This window comes from Leucoraja erinacea, chromosome 2 (assembly GCF_028641065.1).
Source record: "Leucoraja erinacea ecotype New England chromosome 2, Leri_hhj_1, whole genome shotgun sequence".
NCBI lineage: Eukaryota > Metazoa > Chordata > Chondrichthyes > Rajiformes > Rajidae > Leucoraja > Leucoraja erinaceus.
In genome coordinates, this window is record NC_073378.1 from 127,076,942 (window position 1) to 127,096,738 (window position 19,797).

General features: G+C 44.4%; 1 protein-coding gene across 4 annotated transcripts in view; it reads right to left on the reverse strand.

Moving 5' to 3' along the window:
• Positions 1-19,797, reverse strand: part of LOC129715327 (partitioning defective 3 homolog) — a 954,144-nt gene that overhangs the window by 497,406 nt on the left and 436,941 nt on the right. For all 4 annotated transcript variants that reach the window (XM_055665210.1, XM_055665202.1, XM_055665217.1 and 1 more), the window contains exons 4-5: positions 15,448-15,623; positions 8,732-8,893 (exon numbers count right to left, since the gene is read on the reverse strand). In XM_055665210.1, the coding sequence (XP_055521185.1) occupies positions 8,732-8,893; positions 15,448-15,623 (338 nt within the window). The remainder of the gene's footprint in view (positions 1-8,731; positions 8,894-15,447; positions 15,624-19,797) is intronic.

The following is a 19,797-nucleotide window of genomic DNA, read 5'->3' on the forward strand; positions in this document are numbered from 1 at the left end:
AGAAAAGGAATAGGTGACATTTCAGGTTGAGGCCCTTCATCAGACAAAAAGTCAGAAGCTAGATGTGCTTGTGAAGAACAAAAGGCGAAGCTTCATAAAAATGTTCTTCATGAGGATGAACCTTCGGAGAGGGTCTGGCCGCATCGGTGGACCTGACTGCGTTCTTAAAATATGCCAGCACCAACTGAATGATGTTTTTGTGGACATCCTCAACCCATCAACTAAGGTCTGAGATCCCTATCTGCTTTTAAAGGATATCCATAATACCATTCTCCAAGAAGACTAAGGTGACATGTCTCAAAGATTACCGACCGGTGGCAAAATCATTCACGGTGATGAAGTGCCTCGAGAGGTCGGTTATGACACTTATCAACTACGCCCTTCGTAAAGACCGGGACCCACCAAAATAGACCCAATCGATGAACAGGGCATGCAATCTCACTCACTCTCCATTCTGCACTGGATCATTTGGACAATAAAAATATGCGCGCCAGGCTGGTGTACATCAACTACAACTCCAACACCAGCAACCCCCTCGAAACTTATTATCAAACTCAGAGAACACCCTGACCCTGCTCCCATTTCACTCCGACCATCAGGAATTAGGTAGAGGAGCCTAAAAACCAAGGGCAGCTTCTTCCCAGCAAATATCTGGAGATTGAAAACAATGCAACAGGAACCTCAGCAACAATGAACTGTGTCTTTTGGTTGCACTATGGACTTGCACTATTATGGCTACCTTGCATTATGGTTATTAATATATTGCATTTTTTAAATCATTGCATATTATCAATGTGTATGGCATTTATGCGCCTTTAAAGCTGCTACAAGTAAGAATGCCATTGTTCTATTGGCAGTACATATGACAGTTAAACATTTTTAACCCACCAGACTTATGAAAGTTTTGCAAAGTGCACATCGTTAAACCAGCTTGTGGAATTATTTACAGGGAGGGGAGTTTAACATGGCAAATACGTAAGCAAATTTGCTTCCAAAAATGGAATAAATAAGCTGCAGATGAGATACAGGGGCCTCAGAAGGAACAAATTGAAGGAAACCAACATGGCCAAGGTGGCAGTAAAGGGAAAATAGCATCAACAATAGACTTATTTGTGGCGCGATGGCCCAGCGGGAGAGTTGCTACCTTATCTAGTGACCCGGGTACGATACTGACCATTTGTGCTCTCTGTACGGAGTTTGTACGTTCTCCCTGTGACCGCCTGGGTTGTCACCGGGTGCTCCGGTTGCCTCCAACACTCCAAAGATGTACAGGTTGTTGTAGGCTGTTTGGCTTGGTAAAATTGGCCGTAGTGTGTGTAAGATAATGTTGTACAGAGTCTTGGTGAGCCCACACCTGGAGTATTGCGTACAGTTTTGGTCTCCAAATCTGAGGAAGGACATTATTGCCATAGAGGGAGTGCAGAGAAGTTTCACCAGACTGATTCCTGGGATGTCAGGACTGTCTTATGAAGAAAGACTGGATAGACTTGGGTTATACTCTCTAGAATTTAGGAGATTGAGGGGGGATCTTATAGAAATTTACAAAATTCTTAAGGGGTTGGACAGGCTGGATGCAGGAAGATTGCTCCCGATGTTGGGGAAGTCCAGGACAAGGGGTCACAGCTTAAGGATAAGGGGGAAATCCTTTAAAACCGAGATGAGTAGAACTTTTTTTCACACAGAGAGTGGTGAATCTCTGGAACTCTCTGCCACAGAGGGTAGTTGAGGCCAGTTCATTGGCTATATTTAAGAGGGAGTTAGATGTGGCCCTTGTGGCTAAGGGGATCAGAGGGGGTATGGAGAGAAGGCAGGTACGGGATACTGAGTTGGATGATCAGCCATGATCATATTGAATGGCAGTGCAGGCTCGAAGGGCCGAATGGCCTACTCCTGCACCTATTTTCTATGTTTCTATGTTTCTATGTTGGTGTGCGGGGATGACTGATCGGCACGGATTCGGTGGGCCGAAGAACCTGTTTTCGCGCTGTATCACTAAACTAAACAACACTTTGCAGATGACAGTGGGTCAGATCTAAAACAAAATCAAGATGGAGTACAGGAAGGAGATAGAGAGCTTATGGTGTCAAGAGGACAACCTTTCCCTCAATGTCAGCAAGATGAAGGAGCAACTTACTGACTTCAAGAAATGAGATTGGTTTACACACCTCAGTCAGTAAAGGTGCTGCAGTAGAAAGCTCCTAGGCTTCGATTCTTAGACATAAATATCACTATCAATTTGTTCCTGGACCAAAGATATTGAAGCTGCTGCCAATAAAGCACACCAACATCTCAACTTCCTCAGAAACGACGGAAATGCAGCATGTCTCCAAAACTCTGATCAATTTCTTCAGCTGCTCCTGTACAAAACATTCCAACGAGATGCATCGCAACTTGGTTTGGCAATAGCTCTGCACCATCACTGCGAACAACTGCAGAGATATGTGAACAGAGCCCAGTCCTTCACACAAACTGGCCTCAGGCCCCCATCAACTATTATTGCCACTTCGGGAAATCAACCGTCATAACCAAGGATCATTTACAACCCGAAGATAGACACAAAAAGCTGGAGTAACTCAGCAGGACAGGCAGCATCTCTGGAGAGAAGGAATGGGTGACATTTCGGTTCCAGACCCTTCTTCAGACTGGTTAGGGATAAGGGAAACGGGAGATATAGACGATGATGTGGAGAGATAAAGAACAAATGAATTAAAGATATGCACAAACGTAATGGTGATAAAGGAAACAGGCCACTGTTAACTGTTTGTTAGGTGAAAACGAGAAGCCAGTGCGAGTTGGGTGGGGGAGGGATAGAGAGAGAGGGAATGCCGGGACTAACTGTAGTGGGAGAAATCTATATTGATATACCACTGGGCTGTAAGCTGCCCAAGCGAAATATGAGATGCTGTTCCTATACAACCCGGTCATTCCCTCTCTTCAAAGGATCATTTTCATCCCCACTTTGCTCCTGTCCCATCAGACGAAAGATACAAAAGCTTGGAACCACCCACCACAATCAGGAACAACTTTTTTCCAGACCACTGAACAGTAATCTATTAAGCAAAGGGGCTGCACTTTTTCTGTAGTTGTTTGCGATAACATTCTATTCTGCACTCTGGATTTGTTTCTCTTTCCATCCCTACTGTACTTGTGCATGGCTTGATTAGACATGTATTGTATTTGACTGGATAGCAAGCAAACAAGCTTATTCACGACTTCTCGGTACGTATGATAATGATAATCCAACACCAATTCCGGAAGAAGATGGATTACTGACCCAGACACAAATGTTTGAGTCTCATTTTATTAGCTGTGAAATTTAAATGTTTTAGGTAATTAAATAAATCTGCAATCTAAAATTTGCTGGTCTGAATAATTGAAGGTTTAATGGTACCGGATCGTCTGATACACAAATTTCTTTCATGCAAGGAGATCTGGTATTTATATTTTGCTTGGGCAGCTTACAACCTCGCGGTTTGAATATTGATTTCTCCTACATCAAGTAACCCTTGCATTCCCTCTCTCTCCATCCCTCCCCCACCCAAGTCGTACGAGCTTCAAAGTCGTCTTGTTGAGTCTCATTGTCTGTAACTCGTTTTCACCCAGCCCACAGCTAACAATAGCCTGTTTCCTTTAATATTGTTACTTTTTTGAATATCTTTCATTCATTTGTTCTATATCTCTAAACGATATCTCTTGTTTCCCTTTCCCCCTGACTCTGTCTGAAGGAGGGTCTCGACCCGAAACGTCCCCTATTCCTTCTCTCCAGAGATGCTACCAGACCCGCGAGTTACTCCAGCTTTCTGTGTCAATCTTCTGGTATTCTCTTCCTGATTTGCCATATATCTGACACCAAAGTGATTGATTCTTAACTGATTCTTCAGTTCAGGAGTAATTAGAGATACCCAGTGAATAAATAAATCTTGAAGATTCATGGTTTTAACCTCTCTCTGGGTGAATAAGGTGTTAGACAGGTATATGGATCGGACATGTTTGGAGGGATATGGACCAAACGCAAGCAGGTGGGACTAGTGTAGCTGGGACAATATTGGCCGGTGTGGAAAAGTTCAGCCCAAGGGACTGTTTCCATGTTGTATCACTCTATGACTATTACATTCTTCTTCCACACAATAGTAGGTCATTGATAATTAATAGAATAAACTTTAATTAAATACGGCATCAACCAACATAATGCATGTAAGGAAACAATTCCGCTGCTGAGATGGCCACGAGATTATTTTGATTAAACAATATTCATTTCTGAACTCAGGACACTGCCAAAGAAACAACAGAGAGGAATTGAAGAACGCACCGTGATTCACCCTGTGGACTATCAAGTTTGAAATGCTGACGGAAGTGGCCGAAATGGGAATTTAGCTCAGGCATAACCAGAGGGACTGCAATTAAAAGTTGAGATGTTGGTAAATAAGATCATAAGCGACTGGAGTAGAATTGGGCCATTTGGCCCATCAAGTCTACTCCGCCATTCAATCATGGCTGATCTATCTTCCCCCTCCTAACCCCATTCTCCTGCCTTCACCCCACAACCCCTGACACCCGTACTATTCAAGAAAATATGCATGTAATAGAAACAGCCCTGTAACACAAATCTGAGAGTGAGATTTCCTACAAATCACTGGATTTGGCTATGAATGATTGCGCGCATTGGCTTCGTAACATTAAAATGTGGTGTGGGTTGAACCGTTCACTGAATTCCAGCTCCCCTGCCTGAGATCTGCCATGGAATTACCATTACATTCCTGGTACAAATAATAGAATAGTCACTATATATTTCTCTGAGCATTTACAAAAAGTCAAGTCAACAATATTTGATGTTTGATTAAGTGAAAATATGCATCTTTCAAGTAAAATATTTGTATAAGGAAGTGAAGTGAGAGCGGGTGAGACTGAAGCCATTAGACTCTGCAGTTTTCATGCATTATTAAAGATGACAAGGACACGATCCACACTAAACTGTTATTCATTCACAAGGAACCATCAGCTCTGATAGCTGGTCAGCACCAAACATTATGAACAGAGCTCAGCTGCGCACAGACTTCCGACTATTGCCACCAATGAGTAGGTTAACCTATGTTGAGCGTTTGTCGGCACTGGCCTGCACTCGCTGGAGTTTAGAGGAATGAGGAGGGGATCTCATTTAAACATACAGAATAGTGAAAGGCTTGGATAGAGTGGATGTGGAGAGGATGTTTCCACTAGTGGGAGAGTCTAGGACTAGAGGTCATAGCCTCAGAATTAATACCAAGCCAAAACCTACAAACCTGTACGTCTTTGGAGTGTGGGAGGAAACTGATGATCTTGGAGAAAACCCACGCAGTCATGGGGAGAACGTACAAACTCTATACATATAGCACCTATAGTCGGGATCAAACCCAGGTCTCCAGCGCTGCAAGTGCTCTAAAGCAGCAACTCTACCGCTGTGCCACCGTGCCCAAATGTTACAGAACCCTTTCATTTTATAAATGTTTTTCTTTGCCAAGAGTGAGTATAATTCTTTGCCACAGTAGGCTGTGGAGGCCAAGTCAGTGGATATTTTTAAGGCAGACAGAGATAGATTCTTGATTAGTACAGGTGTCAGAGGTTATGGGGAGAAGGCATGAGAATGGGGTTAGGAAGGAAAGGAGGATTAGCCATGGTTGAATGGCGTAGTAGTCTTGATGGGCCGAATGGCTTAATTCTACTCCTGTCACTTATGACCTTATGAACTTCACCAGTTAAACATTTAAATGCGTAACTTCTCCACGCTGTCTTTGTCAGCGAGTCCAAGCAAACCAGCTGGAACTGCAACAGGGCTATCCAACCTGAACATACCTGACTTTGTCCCATAAGTATGTGTTCCCATGACGGGCAAAGTCCTTTTAACACAGCTTTCTAAAGTTGACACTTTATGAGCTGTTTTCACACTTTATAAAGTTTGAAAATCTGTGTGACAGAACAAATTCATTCCTTATTGATGTGTCAATTGCATTTTTGACATTTTATGTTCCTTGCAGTGCCTTATGAGTTTCTTAAATGCCTTATGAGTGTCATAATGATATATATTTTTTGAGGTGTGCACTCTCAATGCCACATTTGCCACTACCTTTCATTGTTACAATATAAGAGTAGTAAATTAAAGTAGCTGTCCATATGCAACGAGTTCTGCAGAAACCCAGACCTTAATCATGCCGCTTCCTCTATAACAATGGGTATACTTTTGCATTATTTTAGCAATGTGCTCAGGACAGGATGGACTTTAACAATCAGGTTCTTTCTGAATAAGCTGTAAAGTTACATCACACAATGAGCACTTCCTCACACCAGTCTAATGGAAGGATGTTGTCAACCAAAGCTGGATTTTGTTTTTAAACAAAGCTGAAGTTACCCCTAGAATTTCTGCTCAATGAAGAAACTATGGAATCTGTAGATACCACCTTTACTGTTTACAGTTTAGTTTATCGTCGTCATGTGAAAAGCTTTTGTTGCGTGCTACCCAGTCAGCAGAGAGACTACACAAGATTACAATTGAGCCATTTACAGTGAATAGATAAGTGTCCCTCCCACAGGCACTTATGCAAGCTGAACCCTCTGGAGTGAATCTATTTAAGTGCAAACAATAATAATTCAACATCGATTGAAGATCTACAGCGAAAGGTTTACTTCATAGATAAGTGTTTCGGTGAGGTGGTCTCGACTAGGATGCAGGTGACAGGTAATTGAGTGACCACTAGGAAAGACAGAGAGGGACAGCAGAGTGTGCAGGCTGCCCCTGTGACAATTCCCCTCATGAATGGTTTCTGTTTCAGTTTAGTTTATTGCCATGTGTACCGAACGTCAAAAGCTTTTGTTGCGTGCTATCCAGTCAGCAGAGAGACAATACATGATTAAAATCGAGCCATTTACAGTGTATAGATACATGATAAGGGATTAACATTTAGCGCAAGATAAAGCCAGCAATGTCCGATCAAGGATAGTCCTGGGGTCAGCAAAGAGGTAGGTAGTAGTTCAGCACTGCTCTCTGGTTGTGATAGGATGGTTCAGTTGCCTGATAACAGCTGGGAAGAAACTGTCTCTGAATCTGGAGGTGTGCGTTTTCACACTTCTATACCATTTGGCTGATGGGAGAGGAGAGAAGAGTGAGTGGCCAGGGTGCGACCTGCCCTTGATTATGCTGCTGACCTTGCTGAGGCAGCGTGAGGTATAAATGGAGTCGATAGATGCTGCCTCACCCGCTGAGTTTCTCCAGCTATTTTGTCTACCTTCAATAGTAGGGAGGTTGGTTTGTGTGATGGTCTGGGCTGCGTCCGCAACTCGCTGCAATAGTATATTGTTTTGGGATCATGTTGGAGGGGAAGCAACAGCAGCAGCCAGGTCTGTGGCACCATGCCAGGTTGTGATGCATGGCAGGGAATGTGGAGGGAGCTACAGAGACAGGAGACTTGGTAGTTAGAGGGACAGTTAGGAGATTCAGTCAAAAGAGACACAAGGATGATAAGTTGCCTTGCTGTTGCAAGGGTCAAGGATATGTCACAGCAGAAAATTCTTCAACTATATTAATGATTTGTATGTGAAAATAGGTGGCAGGGTGAGTAAGTTTGCACACAACAATAGAATTGGTGGCATGTTGGTCAATGAAAGTGGTTATTTATCATTACAACAGTATCTTGATCAACTGGGCCCAATGGGCTGAGGAATGGCAGATGGAGTTTAAATCACATAAATGCACTGTGATATATCTTATTTTAGGACAAACCAGGCCAAGAATTACACAGTGAATGAGAGAGCCTTGGGGAGTAAGGTAGAGCAGAGAGTGGTGCAGGTACACAGTTGCATGAAGTTGGCGACTGTGGATGCAGTGGTGAGGATGGTGTGTGGCAAACTTGATTTCACCAGCCAGGATATGGAGTACAGAACCTGCGACGTCATTTACAGCTGCACAAGGTGCGATGCGGGCTCGAGGGGCGGAATGGCCTACTCGTGCACCTATTGTCTGTTGTCTAATGCCACACTTGAGGGACTGTGCACAGTTCTGATCACCCTGCTGTTGGACTGGAAAGGGTGCAAAAGGGTTCACGAGGATATTACCAGGTCTGGAGGGTTTGAATTCAAAGGAGAGGCAGGACAAGCTGGGTCCTTTTGCCATGGAGTGTAGGAGGCTGAGGGGGGGGAGGTTTATAAAATCATGAGATGCATACGGTGACATGAATGTTCACACTGTTTTTTTCTCCATGGTTCAGAATCTAAGACTGGAGGGCGTTGGCTTAAAGTAAGAGGGGAAAGATTTAAAAGAGACCATAGGGGCAACTTTTTCCACACAGAGGGTGGAATGTGCATGGAATGAGCTGCCAGGGGAAGTGTTAATGGGCAAGGTACAATTATAACATTTAAAAAACCTTTGGACAGGTTCATGGGCAGAAAAGGTTTAGAGGGATATGGACCAGCCACCGGAAGGTGTGACAAGCTTAGAATGGCGACCTGGTTGGCTTGGGTAAGTTAGGCCAAAGACCCTCTGGTCTGAAGAAGGGTCTCGACCCAAAACATCACCCTTTCCTTCTCTCCAAAGATGCTGCCTGTCCCTCTGAGTTACGCCAGTATTTTGTGTCTACCCTCGACAGCTTGATGACTATATTTGTCAAATGCTTCTATTTTGGTTTAAGATTTCCAGCCATTTGCAGACATTTGCTTTTTTGATCAATATGTTTACGTCTGTACAGAATACATTTTGTCTAATTACCTGCTCCTGCCGTTCCAGCCACTTGTCTACCATAGGATGGGTGGCACTTAAAGATGAGCGGGCATTGTCTCGTTGAAATTGATTTGACCAGTGGCCTGCGTCTCTTGGTAAACTCCTGTAGTTATCCTGTCCATTCACTGGATGCCTTTGTGTTGTTTCCTTCTGTACAATGTGATGAAGAAAAAAAAGTTTTGGCCACTGTAGCAGGCAAACTACATGCTGTAACAAAATCGAACATTTATTCAGCCCAGATCACAATTCACGCATGTGGTCGATTTAAAACAGAATGGAATTGATTTTGTCCCTTGAGTTAGTAATCTCACAAAATTCAGAGAACTACTTTTCGTTAGATTTTTTACATGAAGCATGAACAATCCACAAAATCATATTAATTGTAGAAATAGACGCAAAACTTTCAACATAAAGAAACATGCATGATGGCGCAGCGGTAGAGTTGCTGCCTTACAGCGCCGGAGACCCGGGTTCCATCCTGACTACGGGTGCTGTCTGTACGTAGTTTTTTACGATCTCCCAGTGAACACATGGATTTCCTCTGTGTTCTTCGGTTTCCTCCCACACTCCAAAGACGTGTGGGTTTGCGGGTTAATTGGCTTGGTGCACGGGTAAATTATCCCTGGTGTATGTAGGACAGTGGTAATGTGCGGGGATTGCAGGTCGGTGCGGTCTCGGTGAGCCAAAGGGTTTGTTTCAGCATTGTATCTCCAAAACTATAAACTAAAAAAACTTTCATGAAAACTATATTATTACCATATCTCAGGATATTATTTACCAAGATAATTGCATAATCTGCAGATGGAGTGTAGAATTAGCCTAGATATTCCCAGAAGTCTGAAAATCAAGAAAAAGATCTCTAAATTTTGCAGATTAATGAATTAAATGCTGATGGGAACTGGTAAAACACGAAAGAGAAAAAGCACTTTGAAAGCAGGTGTTACAATTATGGCAGAACTCTTGCGGTTCGACCCTGTATCTTCCAAAATTATCTAATTATCTTTATTTCAGTCAGAAAACTAAATAAAAAATTCTGCTAGCATCTCCATTATTTTCCATGTTTGTTTCAGATTTTGTACATGTGCAGTCATTGAAATTGGTTAATTATTTCAATTTCATCAATGTACTGTTTTTAAGATAAGGCTGGGATGAAAAGGTAACATGAGTAGGAAGGAACTGCAGATGCTGGTGTACACCAAAGATAGACACAAAATGCTGGACAGGACAGGCAGCATTTCTGGAGGGAAGGAATGGGTGACGTTTTGGGTCGTGACCCTTCTTCAGATGGAGAGGGAGTCAGGGGAGAGGAGACGCAGAGATATGGAAGGGTAAGGTGTAAAAACGAGATCAAAAGAGATGGCGATCAAAGAAAATGTAGAATAGATCATTGTTAGCAAGGAGAAGTGGACAACAAAGTAAACAGAGATAAAATATAATCAGGGGGAGAGTCAGACTGGTCATGGAACTGGAAGGGGAGGGATGGAGAGAGAGTGAAAGCTAGGGTTACTTGAAGTTAGAGAAGTCAATATTCATACCGCTGGGGTGTAAGCTGACAAGCGAAATATAAGGTGCTGTTCCTCCACATTGTGCTGGGGCTCACTCTGACAATGGAGGAGGCCCAGGACTGAAAGGTCAGTGTGGGAATGGGAGGGGAAGTTCAAGTGTTTAGGAACCGGGAGATTGGGTAGGTTTGACTGAGCGGAGGGTGTTCAGTGAAACGATCGCCGAGCCTGCGCTTGGTCCCGCCGATACATAGGAGTCCGCGTCTATAAAATATGGTATATTCAACAAGAAAGTGAGAGGGAGGGAGATGCAGGCTGTTACTTAATAACAACATCTCTCAGGATCAGCCATGATCACAATGAATGGCGGTGTAGGCTTGAAGAGCCAAATGGCCTCCTCCTGCACCTATTTCCTATGATTGGCAGTCTGCATCAAAGTTGTTATAAGACTGACATTGCTGACCTCGGAATTCCGTTCAAATCAAATTATTCAGTCTGTCCAGAGCAACACAAGCAAGATGGGTTTCCAGCTGAATCTATCATTTGGGTTTTTTTCTCACTGAAAACAAAATAAATTTGAGGGGAAGATCCATCAGGTTTTCAAAATTATTACAGTTTTGAAAGTGCAAACTGTGAAGGATTGTTTATCAGTGAGTGATAAATCCACAAGAAATGGATGGAGAATGAGGATGATCGGGAGAAGATTGATGGGGAAGTTAGCACATTTCTTTTCACACGGAGGGTTGGGAGAACATAGAATGTTTCTTCCCAAGCAACCACATACGCTGAGGCTATTCTATAAAGGAAACTGGTTAAGTATCTCACAAGGAGCTTTATATGGGAAGGGAAGGGAAATATAATTAGACATTTAATGAACTGTCATCCCCACGTGACTGAAAGATCTCTTCCTCTAATGCATTTTCGAAGGTTGTTATGAACCAGGCCAGTAAAGAAATATAATCCACAATCCAAGGGCAAGGTTCCCTTCAAACTCGATCGGATAACTACTCCACAGGATTGATGAAAAAACACTTTTCATCACAGTCCAAACGATATACAATCATTTTCCAGCTATATTTCATATATTGATTACTTAAATATTACAGTATTCTGCTCGGTACTGGACAGCCGCCTTCAAGACATATTTCTTTCCAACCAACTGAAAGCCAGCCCCCACATCTAACCCTATTCCCATTATAAATAATATGGTTTATACTCAATCATCTGAAGCACTTTATAGTCACCTCACTACCTCATTTAAGCCTTTACGTCTCAGCATGTAATGACAATACTCAAGTCATTTTAGTGCAGATGTATGAAATGTCAGTGTTTCAGCAAATCTCCAGTAAATTGTTGCACAGCTTGAAATGCTTAAAGCACGTTTATGATAAGATTTTTACTTAAGTTACCAGGTATAATTGAGAAAGATTCCAACCCAAACGCACTTGATTCAGCCAGAAGTTTGTAGATTAAAAAAATATATCATTTGAATGAAAGGCTCGGGGTTTACACCAGTACAGTTCAGAAGTGCCAGCCACTCGGTGATGGGAACAATCATTGTACAAGATTAGAGTCTGCAATGACAGCTAATACGCATTGAAATGGGATTACAGAAGTGATATTACAGAAAGCAAATGAATCATAAAGGGTCAATATGCACCACTTCACTGAACCATGCTCACAATAATTTAACATATTGCTATTCTCAAGGCAACATTTTATTACCACAGCTTTATAAATCAGCCATTGCGGTTAAGTAAATTAATGCTCTCATTCCCTCGTCCTTGAAGAATGCCGGCTTCACTATTTTCCTGCTCATTCTAAATGCCCTTTGGAAATGGGGATGATGTTATACGTCAAGTTCACCTGAAAGCTCAATACTCAAGCCCAAGAAAGCCCAAGGAGTGGATGGATCATTGGTATAGATTCATGAAGTGATTCAGCATGGAAACAGGCCTTTCAACCCTTGCCGACCACCATGCCAACCTGCGCCAGTGCTGTTTGCCTGGGAGTGTCCCAAATCCCTCTAAAGCTTTCCTTTCCATGTTCCAACCTGAATGCTTTTTAAACGTTGGAATGATATCGCCACACCTAACACCTCCTCTGGCAGCTCATTCCGTGTAGCCACCACCCTTTTTGGGGAAAAAACGACACCCCAAGTCCCTTTTACATCTTTCACCTTAAATTTATGCCTTCTAGCTTTAGTCCGCTATCCAGGAAAAAGCCATTTTTATCTATGTCCCTCACAAACTTCAAAAAAGGTATTTTATAAATTTCTAAAAGGTCACTCTTTAGACTCCTTTTCCACATGGAAAATAAAGTTCCAGACTTTCCATTCACTCCTTATAATTTTGAAGATTTGGAGAATTCAAGCTACCCCGTCTCGGCAACATCCTTGTGGATCTATTCTGCATCCTCTCTAGTTTAATCTCATCGTTCCTAGAGTTTTGTGAGAAGATGTACACATCATACTCCAGGTGTTGTCTCATTGTCACACAGTTCTGCCTGTCCCCGACCCCCTCCACTGCCATGGAGAGGCAAAACGCTATCAAGAGGGACCTAGAAGTAATTCTATATTTAGTTATGCTATATTTAAGAGGGAGTTAGATATGGCCCTTGTGGCTAAGGGGATTAGGGGGTATGGAGAGAAGGCAGGTACGGGATACTGAGTTGGATGATCAGCCGATCATATTGAATGGCGGTGCAGGCTCGAAGGGCCGAATGGCCTACTCCTGCACCTAATTTCTATGTTTCTATGTTTCTAAGAGGAGCCAGTCTACAACTCAACAGCATGAACACCAAATCCCTCCACCTTTAGGGAACCCTCACACTCTCTGCCCCTTTTTTCACTCCTCCTATATACCCTGATCCTCCCTCACACTCACTCCTTCCTAACTTACCACCTCCCCCTCACCTCCCCATCACCCTGTTTCTTTGTTTCTTCCCACATGAGGCTGATACATGATTCTTGATGTTAGGGGTTATGGGGAGAAGGCAGGAGAATGGGGGTTAGGAGGGAGAGATAGGTCAGCCATGAATGAATGGCGGAGTAGACTTGATGGGCTGAATGGCCTAATTCTACTCCTATTCCTTATGACCAGCTCCCCCACACAGGATCCCCCGCAACCCTACCCACCTCTCCCTCCACTGCCCCCTCCCTCCCTCCCTCAGCGAGGAGGAGGAGCCATCTTGGGGAATGGCTGCTAACCAGCAACCGTCCGTTTAATTCATTTTTTTTTTTTCAGTTTTCAGTTTTGTTCGTCGTTTTTTTGAGAAATGGACTTCTTATTGTGGGGGGAAGGAGGTAACCTTACTTCTAGGTCCCTACCTGGTCGGTGAGGCAGCTTTTTCTCCGGGCTGCCCGTCGACCCGTCCTCGTGGCCTACCAGCGGGCGTGGAGCGCCGTTTCCTGGCGGGGACTGCCCAGCACTTCGGCTTCGTTGACGGCACAGCGCTGGAGCTCCATCGCGGAGTGGAGCGGGCGATGCCTTGCCTGGGTCGCCGCGCTGGATCGACGCGCTGGAGCTCCGGTGAGCTGGACCGCCGAGAGCAAAACCTCCGGGCTGCGAGTCTGCGGAGCGGAGCGGGCGGCGCCGACATTAACATCGGGAGCCTGGGAGCTCCAACCCGGCGCAGCCCTGTCGGCTTCGGAAGCCGACAATCCCCTGCTAGGAAGCGGCCGTTCCAGGTGGCCCAGCCGCTGTGAGGACTCTCCCGACGCCGGGGCAACACCACCCGGCCAGAACGGCCAGGAACATCGGGCCTCCGTAGAGGCAACAGCGGTGGCCTCAATAGGCCTGACTCTGGGTGAACTGGGGATGGGGACTGGACTTTGTGCCTTCCCCCACAGTGGTAACCATTGTGGGGGGATGATTTTTCTGTGTGTAGTTACTATGTTAGTCTGTGTACAAGATGGCTGTCGGAAGGGAGAGTGGACGCTGGCGCGCTTTAGCTGCCGCTGCTCTCTCTTCACATTGTGTTTTTTTTTATTTTTTGATTTTGTGTCTTGGAGCGATTTCTATCTTTAAATTGTGTATTGATGATGTCCTTATTATTTATTTTTCTCTGACTATATGTTTTTTTTTCTCTTCTGTTTAGTCTTTGTAAGGTGTCCTTGAGATTTGAAAGGCGTACAAAAATAAAATGTATTATTATTATTATTATTGTTCCCACCTACTTCCATCCATCATCCGGTTTGGTTTCTCACCTTCCTTTCTGATTAAATTTCAGTCTCTGCACCCTTCTCTTCTCCATTTACCACTTCCTAGCCTCTAGTACTATCTCCACTCTTCCCCTCCTCCACCTGACTTTTATCTCTCAATCATCTTCTCCTCACCTGCACCCACCTATCGCTTAAGATAGACACAAAATGCGGGAGTAACTCAGCGGGACAGGCAGCATCTCTGGAGAGAAGTAATGGGTGATGTTTCGAGTCAAGACCCTTCTTCAGTCACTACTTATCTTGCCCACCCTTCATCCCACTCTTTATACTGGCTATTTCCCCTCTATCGGTCCAGATTAAGGGACGACTCAAAAACTGCCTATTTTCTTCTCCAGATGTTGCTTGACCTGTTGAGTTTCTCCTTTTTTTGCTCCAGATTCCAGCATCTGCAGTCTTTTGTAACACTAGAATATCTCATTTCTGCTTTTTCCCTCCTGATTTCCATCTTAAGTGTAGTTTGCCATCTCCTTTGCTCCTCATCAACCAGGGTTCTCTATTCCTGTCAACCTTGTCTTTCACTCCAAAAGGAAAAAGTTAGAAGTAGTCACAAAAAGCTGGAGTAACTCAGCGGGGACAAGCAGCATCTCTGGAGAGAAGGAATGGGTGATGTTTCGGGATGAGACCCTTCTTCAGTACTTGTTTATGATTAGACCCTTCTTCAGTACTGGTTAAAGCATGTTTATGATTAGATTTTTACTTAAGATATCAGTCTGAAGAAGGGTCTCGACCCGAAACGTCACCCATTCCTTCTCCCCAGAGACGCTGCCCGTCCCGCTGAGCTACTCCAGCTTTTTGTGTCTATCTTCGGTTTAAACCAGCATCTGCAGCTCCTTCTCACACATGTTAGAAGCAGTGAAGGGTCAAAAATGATGCCGCAACGATGACTGAGACGTACTTTGAGACACAATCAGGCTGTGAAAGATCTTGAGCAATGTAAAAAGTTGCAAGCTCAGAATACGGAGAAGGTTGTGGACGCTCACCTTTTTTCTGTCAAGGCTACTCGATGTTTGGTTTGGCTTTGGAAAGCCTGGCATTGTTGACCAACGAGCGGGATTTTTGCGAGACGGTTCAGCTGAGTTAAGGTTAGGTCCCGTTACTGAGGATGGAAGACCAACCAGTGCAGGGTCACTGCTCCGCCGTACGTGGAGTGGCATATCTAACGGAGGAAAAGCAAGAGAACAATATTACTATGGAAAGAAAGACAGCCATTTTACCAATGTTTTTAAAATCGCTAACCAAATAAAGGTCACAATTATCCATGACAAAACCTCAGTAGTAAGACAATGGCAGCAACTATGCCGTGGTCCTGAGATATCAAACAGCTGTGTACAAGTGCAACTTTTTTAGTTTTAGTTTGGAGGTGCTACGCGGAAACAGGCCCTTCGGCCCACCGAGTCCATGCCGACCAGCGATCCCCGCACATTAACACTATCCTACACAAATCACAATTTTACCAAGCCAATTAGCCTACAAACCTACACGTCTTTGGAGAGTGGGAGGAAACCGGAGCCCCTGGGGAAAACTCCCGCAAGTTTCGGGGAGAACGTGCAAACTTCATGCAGACAGCATCCGTAGTCAGGATTGAACCTGGGTCTCTGGCGCAGCAAGGCAGCAACCCTACCGCCGCGCCACCGTGCCATTGTGCAATTTGCTATCTTCTAAGATGACGGAGGAAAATGCTTCAAAATTAATGCCTCTTCTGCTCTGGAAGGTTTACATCTATTTTGTCCAATGGAAGGTCAATTATCAAATTTCTTTCATGGAATTATTTGGTTACACCCTCCACCGACACAGCCTAAGTATTTCCAGCATATACACATCAGACAGGCCCCCTCTCTGTCCATCTTCAAATCCATTGTTAAAACACATTTGTACTCCCTGGCTTTTGACCATGCCTGAGGCTTTGCTTCTGTTTGTGGTGTTTTTGATGTTTCTTTATTTTACACGTCTTTTCCTACTATTTCTTTTGATTGTTATTTTTGGTGTGTATTAACTTTTTTGTCAATGATTAGTGATGTACAGCACTTTGTTGCAGCTATGTTTGTTTTTAAAGTGCTCTATAAATAAAATTATTATTATCATTATTATTATTATTATACATTTTTTATTTTGGAGTATCAGCATCTGCAGTGTTCTGCTTTGGATTTCAGTTCAGTTTCAGTTTAGTTTATTGTCACGTGTACTGAGATACATTGAAAAGCTTTTGTTGCATGCTATCCAGTCAGCAGAAAGACAATGCATGATTACAATCGAGCCATTTACCGTGTATGGATACATGATGAGGGAATAACGTTTAGTGCAAGGTAAAGCCAGTAAAGTCCGATCAAGTGTCACCAAGGAGGTAGATAGCTGTTCAGGCTTTTCTCAGGTTGTGGTAGGATGATTCAATTAGTGAATTGATTTGTCTCCATTTGCCTCTTTTCATCTCAATTTTCATTCCTACTGCATCATTTGCAATTGTTTTAATTAGTATTGGATGTTTCACAGGTAGTATTTGTACTTCAAAAATAATGAGCAAGTGAAACTGGGAAGGACAATTCCACACCTACATGGGAAGAAGTCATAAGGAATAGGTGTAGAATTAGGCCTTTCGGCCCATCAAGTCTGCCATTCAATCATTGTTGATCTATCCCTCCTAGCCCCATTCTCCTGCCTTCTCGCCATAACTTCTGACACCTGAACAAGGTGCCAACTTGCAGAATCATTATCCATATCTGGGTGAGATTTTCCTTTCTAGCACGGAGCAGTCAGGCAGCAGTCTGGAGGACATGGTCCCTTGACAGGAAGTGTTTGCAATTTCATCACAGATATCAGCAGCAAATTGCAAAATATTAAACTTCATCTATGTTCATCACTTGGACAACAGGGGTGCTCCCAGGCCCGGATCTGCATCTCTTCTGAGTTAACTGATCACAGCTAAAGCAGTGGTGCCAGTCTGAAGAAGAACAATACAGGATGAGGAAGAGCCCAGTCTGAAGAAGGGTCTCATCCCAAAACGTCACCTATTCCTTCTCTCCGGAGATGCTGCCTGTCCCACTGAGTTACTCCAGCATTTAGTGTCTGTCTTTGGTGCCCCTTCAGAACATAAAGTGAATGAAAAACTGCTCAGGATTCCTGCTCCAAATCTCAGCGTGAAAAGAACAGGGACAACATATCAGCGAGGAACAGGATGGATTTAATATGAGCGTTTTAACCAGCTAACACTTCCTGGCTTATTACCAAAGTAAGGTGCTGAAGGGTGAATCAAAAGCTATTAAGAGTCAGCTTATTTGGAACTGGGGACGCAATGAAGTTAATGGTGAAGAAACACGGAAAATAAAAGCATTTAAATACATTGACTTATAACAGAGCTGCCAACTCTCACGCATTGAGCGTGAGACTCACGCATTTTGCCCAATTTTCTCACGCTGATCACATAATTTCTCGCGCTCTGTGGTGAGAAATTCTGTGATCAATGAGAATTTCAAAACTAACATCAATTGCTTGTGTGCGCGTCTGTTGACAAGACAGCAGCATTCTTATTCTCTGTTATTCTCACGTGACCGAACCACCACACACCTCCAAACCCATGTCCCCATACAAATTTACATTGAAAAACCATGTCCTGGAGAACATAAGGCCATGTCCTGCTCCCAGCGGCAGTCAGAATTTAAGGAATTGCGGGAAGCGGCTGACATGAGCGAGGCCGGCGAGCGACAGGAGAGAGGTACATGGGCTGCGGAACCGGTGGGGGGGGGGGGAGGGCTGCAGCTCCCCCACTTTTATGGCTAGACATGTTTCAATGTCTCCGGCTTTGGACGAGGCGCTGCTGTGTTCTGAGCAACCTGGTCGTGGGTGTTGGAGAGCCGGAGCGGAGGGAGGGATGGAAGCAGAAGCAGCGCCGGCGGCCAAAGCGGACAGGGAGCCGGGGCTGGCGAGTGTTTTCCGGGCGGGCGAGTCGCTCGCTGCAGCTCCAGCCATGGAGCAGTCTCAGTGCATGAGTCTCGGGCAGTGGAGGCCAATTCACTGGATGTTTTCAAGAGAGAGTTACATTTAGCTCTTGGGGCCAACTAAATCAAGGGATATGGGGGAAAAACAGGAAAGAGGTACTGATTTTAGATGAACAGCCATGAACATATTGAATGGCAGTGCTGGCTCGAAGGGCTGAATAGCCTATTCCTGCACCTATTTTCTATGTTTCTATGCTTGAGTATATGGCAATAAAACTCGACCACTTGATTTTGAACTATTCATGCATGGTGGAGGTAAAGAATAGAATAGAATAGAATGCCTTTTATTGTCATTCAAACAGCTTGGTCTGAACAAAATTGCATTTCTAAAGTCTTAACATTACAAAAAAAAACAACACACACTTAACACAGTTTACACAAACATCCATCACAGTGAATCTCCAACATCTCCTCACTGTGATGGAAGGCAAAAGTCTTATCTCTTCCCTTTGTTCTTCTCCCGCAGTCCAGCAGTCCAACTGCAACATCGAGGCGACTGGGGCTCCCGATGTTAAAGCCCCCGGCGGGTGAATGTAAGTCCCGCGGCCGTTAAGCCACGCGGGGCGATGTTAGGCCACTCTCCTAGTCATTTAAACCCTGCGACCCCGGCGGGAAAAGTTGCCGTTGCGGGAGCTCCGAAATACGGTCTCCCACCAGGGACCTGCGAGCTCCCGATGTTCTATGTTTCCTGTCCACCGGGCCTGCGGCCGGAGCCTCCGAAGCTCCGAAGTCGGGTCACAGCCGCGCGCCACCATAGCTCTTCCCATTCCGAAGACGGCCAGCTCTGCGATGGAGAGTCCGCAGGCTCCGCAACTGGAGCCCTCAGGTTAGTTCTGGCCAGAGGCTGCCGCCGGCTCCACGATGTTAGGCCCAACGACATCGGAGACCCGACAGGGAAAAAGTCGGGTCCCCCGTACGGGGAAGAGATTAACGGTTTCCCCCACCCCCCCCCCCCCCCCCCAACCCTCACATATACACAACTAAAATATTAAAACTAGAATCAGCACATACATTTAACGAGACAAAAATGTTAAAAAGACAGACGGACTACAGTCGAGCCGCTGTCATTAGGCGCTGCCACACCACATGTGATACAGTGTGAAAACAGGCCCTTCGGCCCAACTAGCCCACACCCGCCAACATGTCCCAGCTACACTACCTGCTTTTGATCCATACCCCTACAAACCTGCCCTATGCATGTATTAGTGTAACTGTTTCTTAAATGTTGGGATAGTCCCTGCCTCAACTACCTCCTCTGGCAGCTTGTTCCATGCACCCACCACAACTTTGTGTGGAAAAAGTTACCCTTTAAAAAGTTACCTCTTAAAAATATTTTGAACA